Genomic DNA, 13,366 nt, shown 5'->3' on the forward strand with positions numbered 1-13,366 from the left:
CAACTTAAGAAGACTGCCAGTCTATGAACAGCTGTGCTGATTAAGTAACTTGCTGATGATTACTGTTCTGCATCTGCAGCCTAAACCCCTTTAAACGGTACTGGATATCATGGTAGGAATACCAAACAAATCTTGAAGCAGTCATCAAGAAACAAGGGAAATCATTTGAGACTGCAAGCACAAAAACATAGCCACTGTTTCCTTTGCCTTCTTCCACAAGGTAGGAAAAAGTCAACCCCTCTTTGCGAATGTACAATTACAATCCTGAAAAAATTGCACTGTAAGCTTAACACTTTTCATCTCCTGTACAGCTAAAGAAACAAAAAGAATACACAGATACAACCCAATATGAACAAATATGAAAAAAAATCAGTGAGTTATGGCAAAATTTTGTTCACCTTTGTTGTGTAGACTGAACAGCCCATAAGTAGCAACAATTGCGGGGATCATTCTCAGGCTCTTGAAAAGTAACTGCATAGACAGGAATCCTTCCTCCTTCAAGCTGGGAGTGGTGCCTATGGGTTTATAAGAAAAATATAGAAAAAAGGAAAGCCTGCTGGCTCTGGCTGTTTGTAGAAGGGTAGAAGCATCTTCTGGGAAAAAAGGGATTTGCATGCTTATCCTCCAAGTACAGATGATCATACTTCCATTTGAAACAACTGATGACTGACAGCCACTACTTCTTAAGTATTTGTCTTCCCAACTTCTGAACTTCAATTGCAACCTCACAATCTTTTCTTTGCATCTAATTATGTGACCCACTGTCTATTTATGCATCCATAATGCATCCACAACATATACATCATTTCTGATGAGGAGGCACTGTAGATTTCCTCAACTAACACATATCTGAATGTGGTCATATATTTCAAGTGGTAGATTTCAAATCACCTATAAATTTCACTACTGCTATGTATGTATCCCCTATTCTGATCTCCAAACCTTTCAAACAAACTTTCATTTATATATGCCACCTGGTCTAGGAATGAGCCAAGCACCAACTTCTATCCAGGATGAAAAGTAGGAAACAATGTGTTTTCAGGCACAGATCAACTGTTGAATTATAGAGTTTCAATAGATCCATCATGGACACTGTAAAGAATATATCAACAAAATAACATTATTCAGACAGTGATGCCTTTCAGTGGATCCCCTAATTGAAGTAATTGGTTCTGAATAATTCTAAAATCTTTCACAGAAACAGACGCGTTGCCTGGGTTCACAAAATACGCCCGGACAGAACAGACACACTTATAAAAATCAGCTCCATCACATCCCTACTGTATGACTTCCTGAAGCAAAAAACTGAGACCCCTGCACCTCCAAGTGTGATCAAGAGGAAGTGGGAGTACTTACTCCCTCTTTAAAGTTTTCATATTCCATAGTGACAAGTAGCCATCAGAAAACCCCACAACGAGCTGGTTGCTTCTGCTTATGTAGCACAGGGTTGATATTGCTGTTCCTGAAGGACTTCGTAATTGAAAACAGAGATGCCTCCCTTCCCTTGTCACAGCTTCTCTTCTTTGTGGAACTTCAGCAGGAATTCTAGTGACAACTTCTAGATCTACACACATAAAAATAGGCCAGAAATTAATGCATTATGACACTTCAGTTGCATTTTAAACTGATGTGATTATACAACTTGTATAATCTAATTCTTCAAGCAAAACACCCATTTTTGCAGCACCTTTTTTTGCTACTCCCATTTGCTATTCCCCTGTTATTAAGCTTGGGCCTGCTCTGCTCTGTTCCGGATCGCATCTCACAGAATTTATCTGGGAAACTGCATTTTCATGGGGGCGCTAGCATTGTGCCAGCATCAAACCATGACATGCACCCATTCAGAGAACAGAAGGACTCTCCAATGGGACAGGGATTCTCACTCCTATTTCAAAACTGGGTACAAATGTAACCATTGTAGACAAATTCCTTTACTGGGACTCACAAGGAAGCTACTTGAAGAGACATGAACTCCTGAAGCCACACTGACAACACCCAAAACAGTGTATGCAATCTGAAAACACAAATTGCAGGATTCATTCACACAAATGCAAGATTTCTGATAAGCCAGATTTCCTTTAAAACATAAGCCTAAAGCCTGACCCAAGTCATTAATGGAAACAGGAGAGAACACTCCCAAGGAATTTGGCGCCTCTGGCCCAACTTCCTATCCCACAGTTGCACTGACTCAAATGGAAAAATTCCTGCCTCCCACTGGCAAGGATCACAGGGGCAAAGGGCTGTGGGCAGCAAGAGGCCTTCTTAACATCAGGAGGAGTATTAAGCCACTCCCATATTTTGACCAGTTCAGAACCATACCACGTCAAACTGCTGTCTGCAGTCAGCAATGTCAGTAGTCAGTCAGCATGTGCTGGGCTCCGCATTGGGACGCAAGCTGGGTTTTGAAAAGAAACACATTTTCTTACTTCTAAATTCAAGTTTAAAAACTGCAGCTTACCTGATGCTTCTACTTCATTCTGACTGCAAGATAAATCATCCAAACAAAGGTCAACCAGAAGGACATGGCCAGCATCTGTGGCCACTGCTGCCACTCCAAAGAGCCATCGCAGACTCTGATGCAGGTGCCGCGTACTCACGCTGGCTCCGCCGTCATTGCTGATGGGTTCGATGGCAGTCACCTGCAGGGAGCTGCACGTTAATATCAAAGCTCTTCCACAGGCTCAAGAGTAATCCCCAGAAGGGAAGTCAGCATTAGCACATCAGAAATAGGAAACTAAATACAAATCATTGTCCCCTATTGTATCAAATCAAAAGGAAATGAATAGAAAGAAAGCTGTCTCCACTTAAATGGCATATTCTGTCTTTATAGCTTACCAGTTTCCATTTACTACTTAGAAATAATTGCATCTAAGAAGAGACATGAAATCAATTACATGCTAGAAGCTTTACCACATGTAAAGAACTTAAATAGGAAAGAAAAAGCTAGATCAAGCTCTCCCACTACTCAAAGCTCATCAGCACTGTGATATAGTCCAGGCCTTCCTTACCCAGCATTTTGTAAGATAAATCAGGGCTGCAAGGCAAACAAGGCAGTGGCCGTGGGGTACACCAGACACACCATTTCCATGGGAATGAAACATTCCTACAAAGTGTTGGAGGGGGATCCTGGCTTAGTAAAATCTACGCTGGCTCTCACTTTGACTGATAATATCCTACAAAAATTTTAAATGCACACCAGCACTCTGTAAAAGGCAGCCTAAACCAATAGCAAGAGACCAAACAAGAACTTGCTCAGCCTGAGGCAGGAGCTCTCTCTGCTCCCTCATAGGCCAAGCACTTCCCATGACCTCAGCACAAGGTGAACAGACCCTTCAGCACTCACAGCACACCCAGGACAATATTGACTGCTCTAGCAGAGACACAAGCACACCAGGGCTCCTGCACTAAAGCTGCACAACACAAGAATAGGGGCTATCTTCCGGCCTCTTACAAATACAGCACCATGAAAGCAGACATCAGCTGTACAGCAACAGCAAAGGTTTGTCTGAAACAAAGAAGTGAGCATCTCAAGGTAGTCCATCTTTTTATGTAGTTTATTTATCCCCAGAAGTGCGGAAAAATATCCAAACTTATAGGCCTCCTGAGGTTTTCTTCCATGCCATATCAAGCTTGTGACTGCACTTCTCTCCCATATCTTGCTTATGACTGTGCAGCTTGGCCACCTGTTATACAATCCACCTTCCACCTTGAACACAAGAACTCAAATCTTACAAGTATCTTTAGTTATTTAGGAAACTTGATTTGCTTTCGGATTTCTTATTATTCGAATTAAATTTTTAATCCTCTCTACTTTTCCGAGTACTAATGAAAGTATTTTGATTACTCGCATTCTTGCGTTTCTCATGACTGAGGAGGAAATACAGAACACATCTTGGTGCACAACTTGTCAAGGTTGAAGTATTGCTTGTGAGTTCTTTTTAAGTTATTTTTTTCATTGTACAACTGTCTCCAAATGAATTTTTCTAGTTTTGGATAGGCTTCCAAAAACGTTCCCTGGTTACTTCAATTTTCCATGTAGAAGCTCCTGAAATGACATATTTTTCCACACTGCGATGCACTGCTTTTTCCTATTCTCCTAATGCTTTGCCAACTCATTCCGGGTAAAGAACAAAGAAAACTTTTCTCAGCTCACTGAATCTGAATGCTGCCCTTCTGCCTCATATAAACCAGGATAATTTGGGAAAATACCATGCAACAGTTCTGAAACATGCAACTATTATAACCCAGTTCCATGTACTTCATGTTTTTAATTCAGAATCCAATTCAAATCATACTCATCAACATTTTCAGTCTTCTGCTGCATCTCATACACATATCAAGAGCCATCAAGAGACACTCATAAACACATGAAAAGATATTATGCCAAAATTCTTTCTAAGCTCCTGAGTTTGGGTTTCTTAACTGATTTCTTTACTCTCTGAAGGACTCAACATCCACTCTTACACTAAAAAGCATTCATACAGTAACAATAAACACCCTGTATTAATACACTAACAACTTGACACCTTGGAGCAGAGTTGCTCGAAGTTAAACTGTACAACTTAGCTGTCCACAGAATTTATACCTATTGAGAAAATAGTCCCGAAAACACAGAGTTCATTAAAGGTTTAAAAGAGTAATGACAGAACTGCAGAAAGTGACATTAAGAAAAGATCCACATTTTACTTTTAAAAATAATCAATCTGAAAATGAGAAACATTCATGCAAATCAATCCCCCCAAACTATACATTACATAATATGCAAATATGAGTTTCTGAAAGAATTCAAAACATATGGACATCAGCCAAGTGCAAGTTTTATCTACTAGTTTTTGCTTACCCTTACTCCCATTCACAGCCTGAAAGTTAAGACTCCAATTAGCAACACCTGTGTCCTGACTATGCCAACTTAACTAACGCAATACCAAGGACATAGGAAGCAAAATGCAAGCAACAGGACAAACATACTTGTAATCATGAGCTTTCAGGGCATAAGAGCAAAACTTTCAGAGCAGCTTTGGTTTTATTTCAAAATTCTACCCTCCAACCCAACAACCAACTCTTTCCTGCAGGGCTTCATCTTTGCTCCGTCTTTTGAGTCAGTTTTTTGAGTACAGAACAATGCCAATAAAACTGATTGTTGGAACTAGCTTCTATTTCAAAACACTTCCACAGCTACAGATTCGACATGCAACATAATCTTAATAACATAATTTCTTAACCTGTGCTTTTCCTAGCTTAATTAGATAGAAGAAATAAAACCTAACACATCAACATCACTTACCAAAACATAATTTACTGATTTTAACTTTGTGCTAGCACACAGCCTGCCTTTCCTTGAGCCTACAATTTGAGCAGATAGCGAAACAACCCACTGAAACACTGGTAAGACTTGTATCTTCAGAACTTAACACAAACGCTTACTACTAACAAGACTTCAACCTGTACTCTAGCAAGTCAAACCAAACGATGTTAGGGAAAACTGAACGCTAAATAAGTATTTACATGCTGAAAAGTCTAAAATGATGAAAACACAGTGAATCTTGATGTTGTGATAACTGAATCTGATTCTTGTTTCCACTGCATTAATGAGACACAAAGACACATCATCATTTGAATTCAAAGGTTACAGAAGGCAGAAAAAATTACCGACACTGCACCAATATATCCCATCCACACAAACGCTATATTCAACAAGCAGAGATTCAAGGACTGCAGACTAAAAGTAAATCTGCCAACTACCTGACAGAGAACTCACTAAAATCTTTTTTCCAATCCTAAGTTAATAGAAAAATCTGTTCTGTTCCCACGTCACTGCTTCCTGGTCTGAGACTGACGGGAACATGTCAAAGTCATTAACAGCAAAATGATGGGAGTCTGAGATACTTTAGGAACAGTATTTCTGACAGAATAGCCATTTAGAAAGGGTACATTACAGACAATTTCAGTGGGGTTTTCTTTTTTACTCTGAAAAAAAAATAAAGGTTTTCAATGCCTTTTTTTTTTTTTTAAGCAGAGAATTTCATCACTATGTGCTCTACAATGTTTTTTTTTACTATCAGTAAACTCAAAAGATAAGGCAATCGCTAAGTGGAAGATTTTACATCAAGGCTATCCTGACTGGATAAGCTGAACTGACATTATGTTAAAGCAATATAAAAAGGATAAGTCATACAAAGAGATGTACAAGAGCTTTTCTTGGAACAAGATTATGCAGTACCAAACAATACAACCTTTTCATTTCCCCAAAAAGATACATACCCTTCCTGGAAGAACAACTGCTTTAACCACTCTTGAGATCCCAAGGTCATACAGACAGAGAACACTTCCCTCTGCTTCCTCCAACCCAACCAGGAGTCCAGTCCTCTTCTGCCAAGAGAACTCCTTCACCACGCGAACAATGGGCGGCTGCTCGCTCACTCCGCTGAAGCGATACGCAGAGAGCCGCTCCCCAGTCACTGAGTTCACCACCTCCAGCTGAGGGCCACACGCCAGCCACGCCAAGCCACTCCTGCCTGCAGGAAAAAGAAACACCACTCAACAAATGCCCAGCAGAAGAACTGAAACAACAGCAATGGCACTGCCACTGGGCCTTTCCCTCAAATGCACCTAAGAGAGGAAGGCCAACCTGCCTACACCTGGACAATTATTTTAAATCACCCACTGCGATCCTCAACCAATACTTCTTAAAATTAATAACCCCATTCTTTGGCATTTGTACTTGTCATTCCAGCACTCAAGAACATTGACTGTGGGATAAAGATTACAATAGACTGAGCTCTAGCCTGTACACCATACTTGGCCTGGTTTTGCTAAAAACACCTAAATATGTACAGGAATACAAGTCTCAAAGCATACTTCAAACACAGCCCATCTAAACCAATTCCTTTCCAGTTAAGAATTTTGCTTGACACACGACTACTCTGGGCAGGGATTTGGACAGGAAAGCATCTTAAAATGGGCACTACATGCATAATTACAACTTTTACATGTGCTGATCCCAGAAAGAATTTAACAAGTGTTGTTTCACCAAAGAATTTAACACTTGCTCCTCTACTGAAGAACTTCAAGGTCAAAGGAAGGATGAGCTCCATTAGTGCAAGTACTGTCAGGTAGGTAAGATTCTACCTGCTCTTAACAGCAGCCCAGACATCCAGACAGGCATCCAGCTCTACCTTCAGACCACCTAGAAAGTCAACTGCTTAATCTGCTTTGCTGTTGTCAGCAACTCTCACTGGGTCCTCATCTGCATCCTAGTCAATACTTTGGAAATACATGGGCAGCGCTTAACAGAGCTGTCCCTCTTTCTGCTTTTTATTTAGACTAGAGAAGAAAAAGGAGCATATTGTGTCTCTCTAACTGTTTCTGCATGCGATGCTATGATGGACATAGAGCTTGAGCTGGTAAAAAGAATACCTCCCGAAACCATACTATTTCTTCCTTGAAAATTGCCTTCTATTTCATTCAAAACTGAGGAGGGCATGGCCAGCTATATTATTTAAATAGCACATGATTTGAGCAGGCTGTTGCAATTTCAACTCAGTGCTTCTAATTATTAAAATATCCTGTTAGCACCATCAGAACCTGATGCATTTTACTTAACAGAACCAACCTGATGCCATGACCCTGTGCTTAAGGCAATAACAACTTCATACCAAATCCAAATTTTAAAGGAAAATGCTCACCTCCAGAAAACTTCCCACACAGTGCAGAGTCTAGGGTGATCTCATCTTCCCCAAGTGCCTCAACAGTCACCTCTGGAAACTGCAGCAGACTGCTCGTTACCTGAGCCGTTAGGTCTCGCATTCTTCACTGCAAATAAAGAAAACAAGGCAAAGAGACTCCTGTCAGCCATAAATATCTTTGAGACTGACCCAAGCTTCATCAGTACGCAGTGACAAATCCCCTATACATCATTTGTAGCTCTTTTTTGCTCAAAAGAAATGGCACTTAGGACAGTTTTTCATCTCACGGCAGAGCAAAAGGAGAATCGTGTGCTTTTCTGATGCCTATGAGATCAACAAAAAGGGACACAGAGGGACAGACAAGATAAATAACAGGTAAAAGAACAACAGACCAAGTTCAAGGCTACTCATACAGATTAGCAAGATTTCATCTGAGAAAAAGCATATTTTAAAAAGCTTCTCTGTAAGAGGTATAACTCTCTGCCCTTTCCCTTGATTTAATACATTATTTTTTATTAGCAGATGTCACAGATAGCCATGTCTTGTTTAGTTTTTGCATGCTTATATTTGACATTCAGGAATACAAATTTCTTGACCAAATTCATCCTCAAATTCTTCCAGAAAACATAGTGCTAATACTTTCAAGTAATACTGACTTTCATAGCTCATTAATTAGAAGTATTTTTCCATACAGTTAAGAGGTGAACGTAACACAAGACTTCAAAATATTGTTCTTTCCTCTGCTGAAATCCTTGTATTTCTTATTCCAGTCCCTTCTTGCCTACTGCCTTTCCTTATCGCATCTCTGCAGTATTAGAGAAAAAATTCCTAGGCCTCTCAGTCAGTTCTTTGCTCATACAGGTGGCTCTACAAGAGTACACATTTCAGTATGTCAAGACAGATTTTTTTTTTTCTGGAGAAACTGAAGAGCTGAACTAATTTACAGGATTAAACAGGTGGCTAAATATGAGATAATCCTTATGCATGGAAATACAAATAACTTTAAGTATCTATGTTTTGCAAGTCATCTGGCTTATAGAAAATGCCTCTGACAGACAAGACAAATTCAACTGCCTTGTTCAAATAGTAATGTTTTCTTCATGATGTCTCAAGATATTATACACATGTCACTAGCACTGGCTTGTGCTCCCATATCTGTTGCCAGCAGGACAACAACGAGTGCATAATGTACAGGAAGGGTAAGTCAGGGTCCTGCACTAAGCATAAGTCAACATTTTGACAAAAATGTTGCTGATGGCAAAGCCAGTACTGCAGCCAGCCAGCCTGCCCACTCTGCCAGCATTCACTACTAGCACAGATCAGGTTCCAAGTGGGACAACTCACTTGCAGTAGTTTTGCTGAGTTTCTCTTTTGGCACTTGCCATCAGTTTCAAGTGACAACTTCTGCACTGTATCCAGGGGTCCAGAGAGTAAAAATCCTCACAATTTGACCAGCCTTCTTGCTTAGTTTAATTGCAATTTAGTGGACGTATTTTAGAATTAACCCATAATACCAAATACTAATTCAGACACAACTGGTTGATGAATAGCATCTTTGAAATGTTTCAGTGTGTGTTTGTGTTCCTGTCACTGGGCACCACTGGAATGTTCTGGCTCCATCTGCTTTACACCCTCCTTCAGGTATTTATGTGCATTGATGAGAAGTCTCAAGCCTTCTGTTCTCCAGGCTGAACAGTCGCAGTCTCCCAGCCTTTCCTCAGAGAGAAGCTACTCCAATCTTCACTAACTCTCTTTGCAGCCCTACGCTGCACTTGCTCCAGGTACCTTCATCTCTCATCTTGAAAGGCTGGTGAGCCTAAACCTGACACAGCATTCCAGCTGAGGCCTCCCCAGTGCAGTACTAGAGGAAGGATCACCTCCCTTCACCTGCTGGCAAAGGTTCTTCCTCATGCAGCCCAGGCAGGATACCATCAGCCTTCTTTGCTGCAGGGGTACAGTGATGGCTTATGGCCAGCTGGGTGTCCCCGGGCCTTTTCTGTCAAACTGCTGTCCAGCTAGGCAGGCCCCCACACACACTGGTGCCTGGGGTAGCTCCTCCCCAGTGCAGGACTTGGCACTTTTGCTTGTTAAACTACATAAGGTTCCTGTCAGCCTATTTGTCCAGCCTGACAAAGCACCGACTCTGACAACATATATTAAGGAATTTTAGAAAAGAGCACAAAATTCCAGAATTATTGCAGTTAATAAAATTGTTTTCTTTTTCTTGTAAATAAAAATGGAGATGTCTGTATGGTAAGTATATGATTATTAATACCATATACCACAATAATAGCAAGATAGTTTTAAGAAAAGAGTGAACAAGTATCTTTCAGTAGGGCAGGCAAGATCATGCGAGGAAACTTCTCAGCTGTGTGGTCTCCATGAGTCACCCTGAGCGATCCTACCTGCTGTGCCAAGAGCACAGAACCTTGTGTGGCTAAATTGGAAATCAAATTGAAACATCCTCTACGGGGGAGATTTGAGTTTAAAAAACAAACTCCTCACCATCCCAAAAAGAATTCTTCCCAGATGAAAAGCTCATATGTTAACACAATATACTCCGGACCACAATATTAAAAAAATCCATCCACAAACACCAGTAAGAAACATCAAATACGTAGAACTCCAAGACCTAAACCATTTTTGTAGAAAATGAAAATACTAGAGCATCAGGCATGCTCAGTTTTGCTTCAGTAAGGCAATGACCATTTTAAACAACTCTTTTTGCTTTTAGATATCAGGCATGGAACAATGTTGATTTATAACAAATTATGAACAATACATACTGACCTCTCTGTAAGGATGCTTTCCTTGCATCATTTTGCTAAGTTAAACCAAGAACTGCTAAGAAATCAAAACAGAGGGGAAATACTTAGATCTAGATTAAAGACAAAAAGCCTCTCAATTTCTAGAGATATATCCAACAGCAACTGCATTTCAGCTCTCTTTGAAACAATAACTACAATCACATTCTTATTTCTGTTAGAAATCAGATTAGGGTAAAATGTCACATGCTTACTCTATTTTCAGGAATAAACCAGAATTCAACCTCCCAGCTGTATCCTACAGCAATGCAGTCTGCGTGCAATTTGCCAAAATGAGCATTCTTTTTCACCCTAGGAACTTATAACTTCCAAACACCACAAACTATTTCCAAAGACAGAAATGTCATAAATGTTTGGATTACAAAGCTTGGGAAAGGGGAGAGGGAAAAGAAAGAAAGAAATTGTGTGTTCAAGCAGAATTACATACAACCAAACTAGACTTCTGAGATGTCAATTTTGACTGATGGTATTACACAAAAAACAATTTAAAAGGCCAACAACATTATGGGCTCACTGAAGAAAATGCTAAAAATATGGTCAGTCACAGCTGAAGACAAGATTTCACAGGACATGTTGACATCACTGACATCAAAAGAGACCTTGCTGCCATTTCTCATCTCATATTTGCTCCTTTGTTCTAGTACTGTATTTTGGAAGACATTTCCAGCATACCACACTGGTATGCCATGCCACTGCTGGCCCTTCTCAGCACAAATTCCAGAACACATCGAAGAGAAAGACCTGCCAGAATCACACATGACCACCTCTTCTAAACACCCTGCTCAAGCCATCACCTAGAGCAGGCTGCCCAAGGCTGTATCCAGATTGTATTTGGAACATTTAAATCTCCAACAGGTTTTTACAAGCAGCAACATGACAAGAGCAACTACAGAAACACCTGCAACCCATGCAACAGGGTGACTCTCACTTTCCAATTTAAAGATTCTATTCTCTCCACCACACCAGCAAACCAGCATCACACTAGGAAAGGCCTGTCACCACTGCTTCTCCAAAACTATGTCCGACACCTTATTAGGCAGAAGACGCATAATTAATAGAAGCTTAACTCTTGAAAAATCCAATCACAGGCAAATCCATGGACGAAGGAGAGCTGAGGCAGCACGTGAATGAGGAGCTGTCCTGCCCAAGATACAGAGCTGTATGCCCAAGTGCATGGGACAGCTGCCAGCCAAGGCTGACACAAGCAGCCAGACTGACGGGCCCTGCAAAGGCACCTGCACGGCCACGCTCAGCCCTATACCCCAAATGGGGTGCAGCTATCCCGACACAAACAAGTCCCTCAATTTCCTCCAATTTCCCCAGACATGACCAGGAAGCAATCATAAGACCTGAAAGACTGACACCAAGCATTGTATTGGCAGAAGCTCCAGACACGTACTCACAGTTTATTAAGGAACTGAGCACTTTTGTTTAAGCCAGCAGCAACTCTGCTTCGCGATGTTTCGCTTCGTGCAAGGACGCCGAGACCCCCCACACATCGCACTGGATTCTTCTAAAGCTGTGGCCTCCCCTCTGCACCCATCCCACGTCCCGCAATCGCCGCTCTACGCACAGAGCGCATTTCCCGCCTCCTCATGGAATACAACCCCGACGCCCGGCGGGGGAGGGGGAAGCCGAATTAGAAAAAAGTAAAGAAAAACCCTCCAAATACACGACCGAAGGGGCGAGAACAGTGGGCGTGCGCCGGGCAGGAGGGAAAGCTCCTGGCGGCAGCCGCCGCATCTCCCACGCCCCCCAGCCTGCCGGAGCCTGCCGGCCGTGGAGCCTCCCATGTGCGCTGCCCAGGCCGCGCCGCCCGGGCCTCTCCCGCCGCCGGGGGCCGGGGCACGTGTGGCGGACACGGCGCCGCAGTCCGGGGGTCACTTACATAAGGGACAGGCGGCCGGGCCCGCCCGAGGTCCCCGCGGGCCCGCGCCAGCGGCCGTGTCGGCCTATGAGGCTCGGGAGCGGCCGGTACCCGCTGGTACGGGGGGGGAAGGAAGAAAGGGAAGAACGAAGGCAGACGGGCGGGCGGGGGTCGCCGTTGCCGCCACCTCTGCCGCCTCGTCCTGTCCGCGCCGCTGCCCCCAGCCCAGCCGAGGCCGCACTCCCGGTACGTGCCGCTGCCGGTGCCGGTGCCAGTGGCGGCGGCATCTCCCTCCCACAGCGGCTACAACGGCCCGGCCCGGCCCGGCCCGGCCCCGCGCGCCGCGCACCCACCTCGGTCGCTCACCCGCCGCGCGGGGGGCGGGACGGGATGGGCGGGGCGGCGAATTCTCGCGAGATCCGCAGCGAGCCTCCGCGGGAATTTTCAAATGCGCGGGACACGGCCCCAGGCGCTGGCTGCGGCGGACTCCGGACTACGGATCCCGGCGTGCCGCGCGGCGGCTGCTTCCGCTCCCGCCCCGGTGTCTGCTGTCTACCGCGGGGCACGCCGGGAGCTGTAGTTCGTGGGCCGGCAGGACCGGAGCCCGGCCGAGCCCGTTCGTGGCCCCCGGGCCGCACCTGGTGGGGACGGCTCTGCTCTCCTGCCCCGCCGAGGGGAACCGCCGGCACGGAGAGAGATGGCCCTTCCTATCTGTGCCCCTCTTCCTCCAACCCCGGTCTATCTGGATTTCATTAAATCACACAATGGTTTGGGTTGGAAGGGACTTTAAAGATCATCGAGTTGCAGCCCCCATGCACGGACAGGAACACCTCCCACTGAATCAGGCTGCTCAAAGCCCTGTTTAGCCTGGCCTTGGACGCTTCCAGGAATGGAGCATCCGCAGCTTTTCTGGGCAGCCTCTTTCAGGACCTCGTCACCCTCACAGTAAAAGACTTCCTCCTACTATCTAATCTAAACCTACACTCTTA

General features: G+C 43.6%; 1 protein-coding gene across 3 annotated transcripts in view; it reads right to left on the reverse strand.

The window, feature by feature from the left end:
- LOC100230263 (protein ELYS) overlaps positions 1-12,869 on the reverse strand; it is a 41,658-nt gene extending 28,789 nt beyond the window's left edge. Inside the window, exons 1-6 of one of the 3 annotated variants that reach the window (XM_030268421.4) lie at positions 12,731-12,869; positions 7,686-7,812; positions 6,262-6,515; positions 2,459-2,639; positions 1,357-1,564; positions 399-515 (exon numbers count right to left, since the gene is read on the reverse strand). In XM_030268421.4, the coding sequence (XP_030124281.1) occupies positions 399-515; positions 1,357-1,564; positions 2,459-2,639; positions 6,262-6,515; positions 7,686-7,806 (881 nt within the window). In that variant the 5' untranslated portion in view covers positions 7,807-7,812; positions 12,731-12,869. Of the gene's footprint in view, positions 1-398; positions 516-1,356; positions 1,565-2,458; positions 2,640-6,261; positions 6,516-7,685; positions 7,813-11,913; positions 11,937-12,398; positions 12,503-12,730 lie in introns of those variants that run through there. The other 2 variants (XM_030268422.4, XM_030268423.4) reach the window with 2 other exon arrangements.
- Between the last annotated feature and the right edge of the window lie 497 nt (positions 12,870-13,366).

This window comes from Taeniopygia guttata, chromosome 3 (assembly GCF_048771995.1).
Source record: "Taeniopygia guttata chromosome 3, bTaeGut7.mat, whole genome shotgun sequence".
NCBI classification, from domain to species: domain Eukaryota; kingdom Metazoa; phylum Chordata; class Aves; order Passeriformes; family Estrildidae; genus Taeniopygia; species Taeniopygia guttata.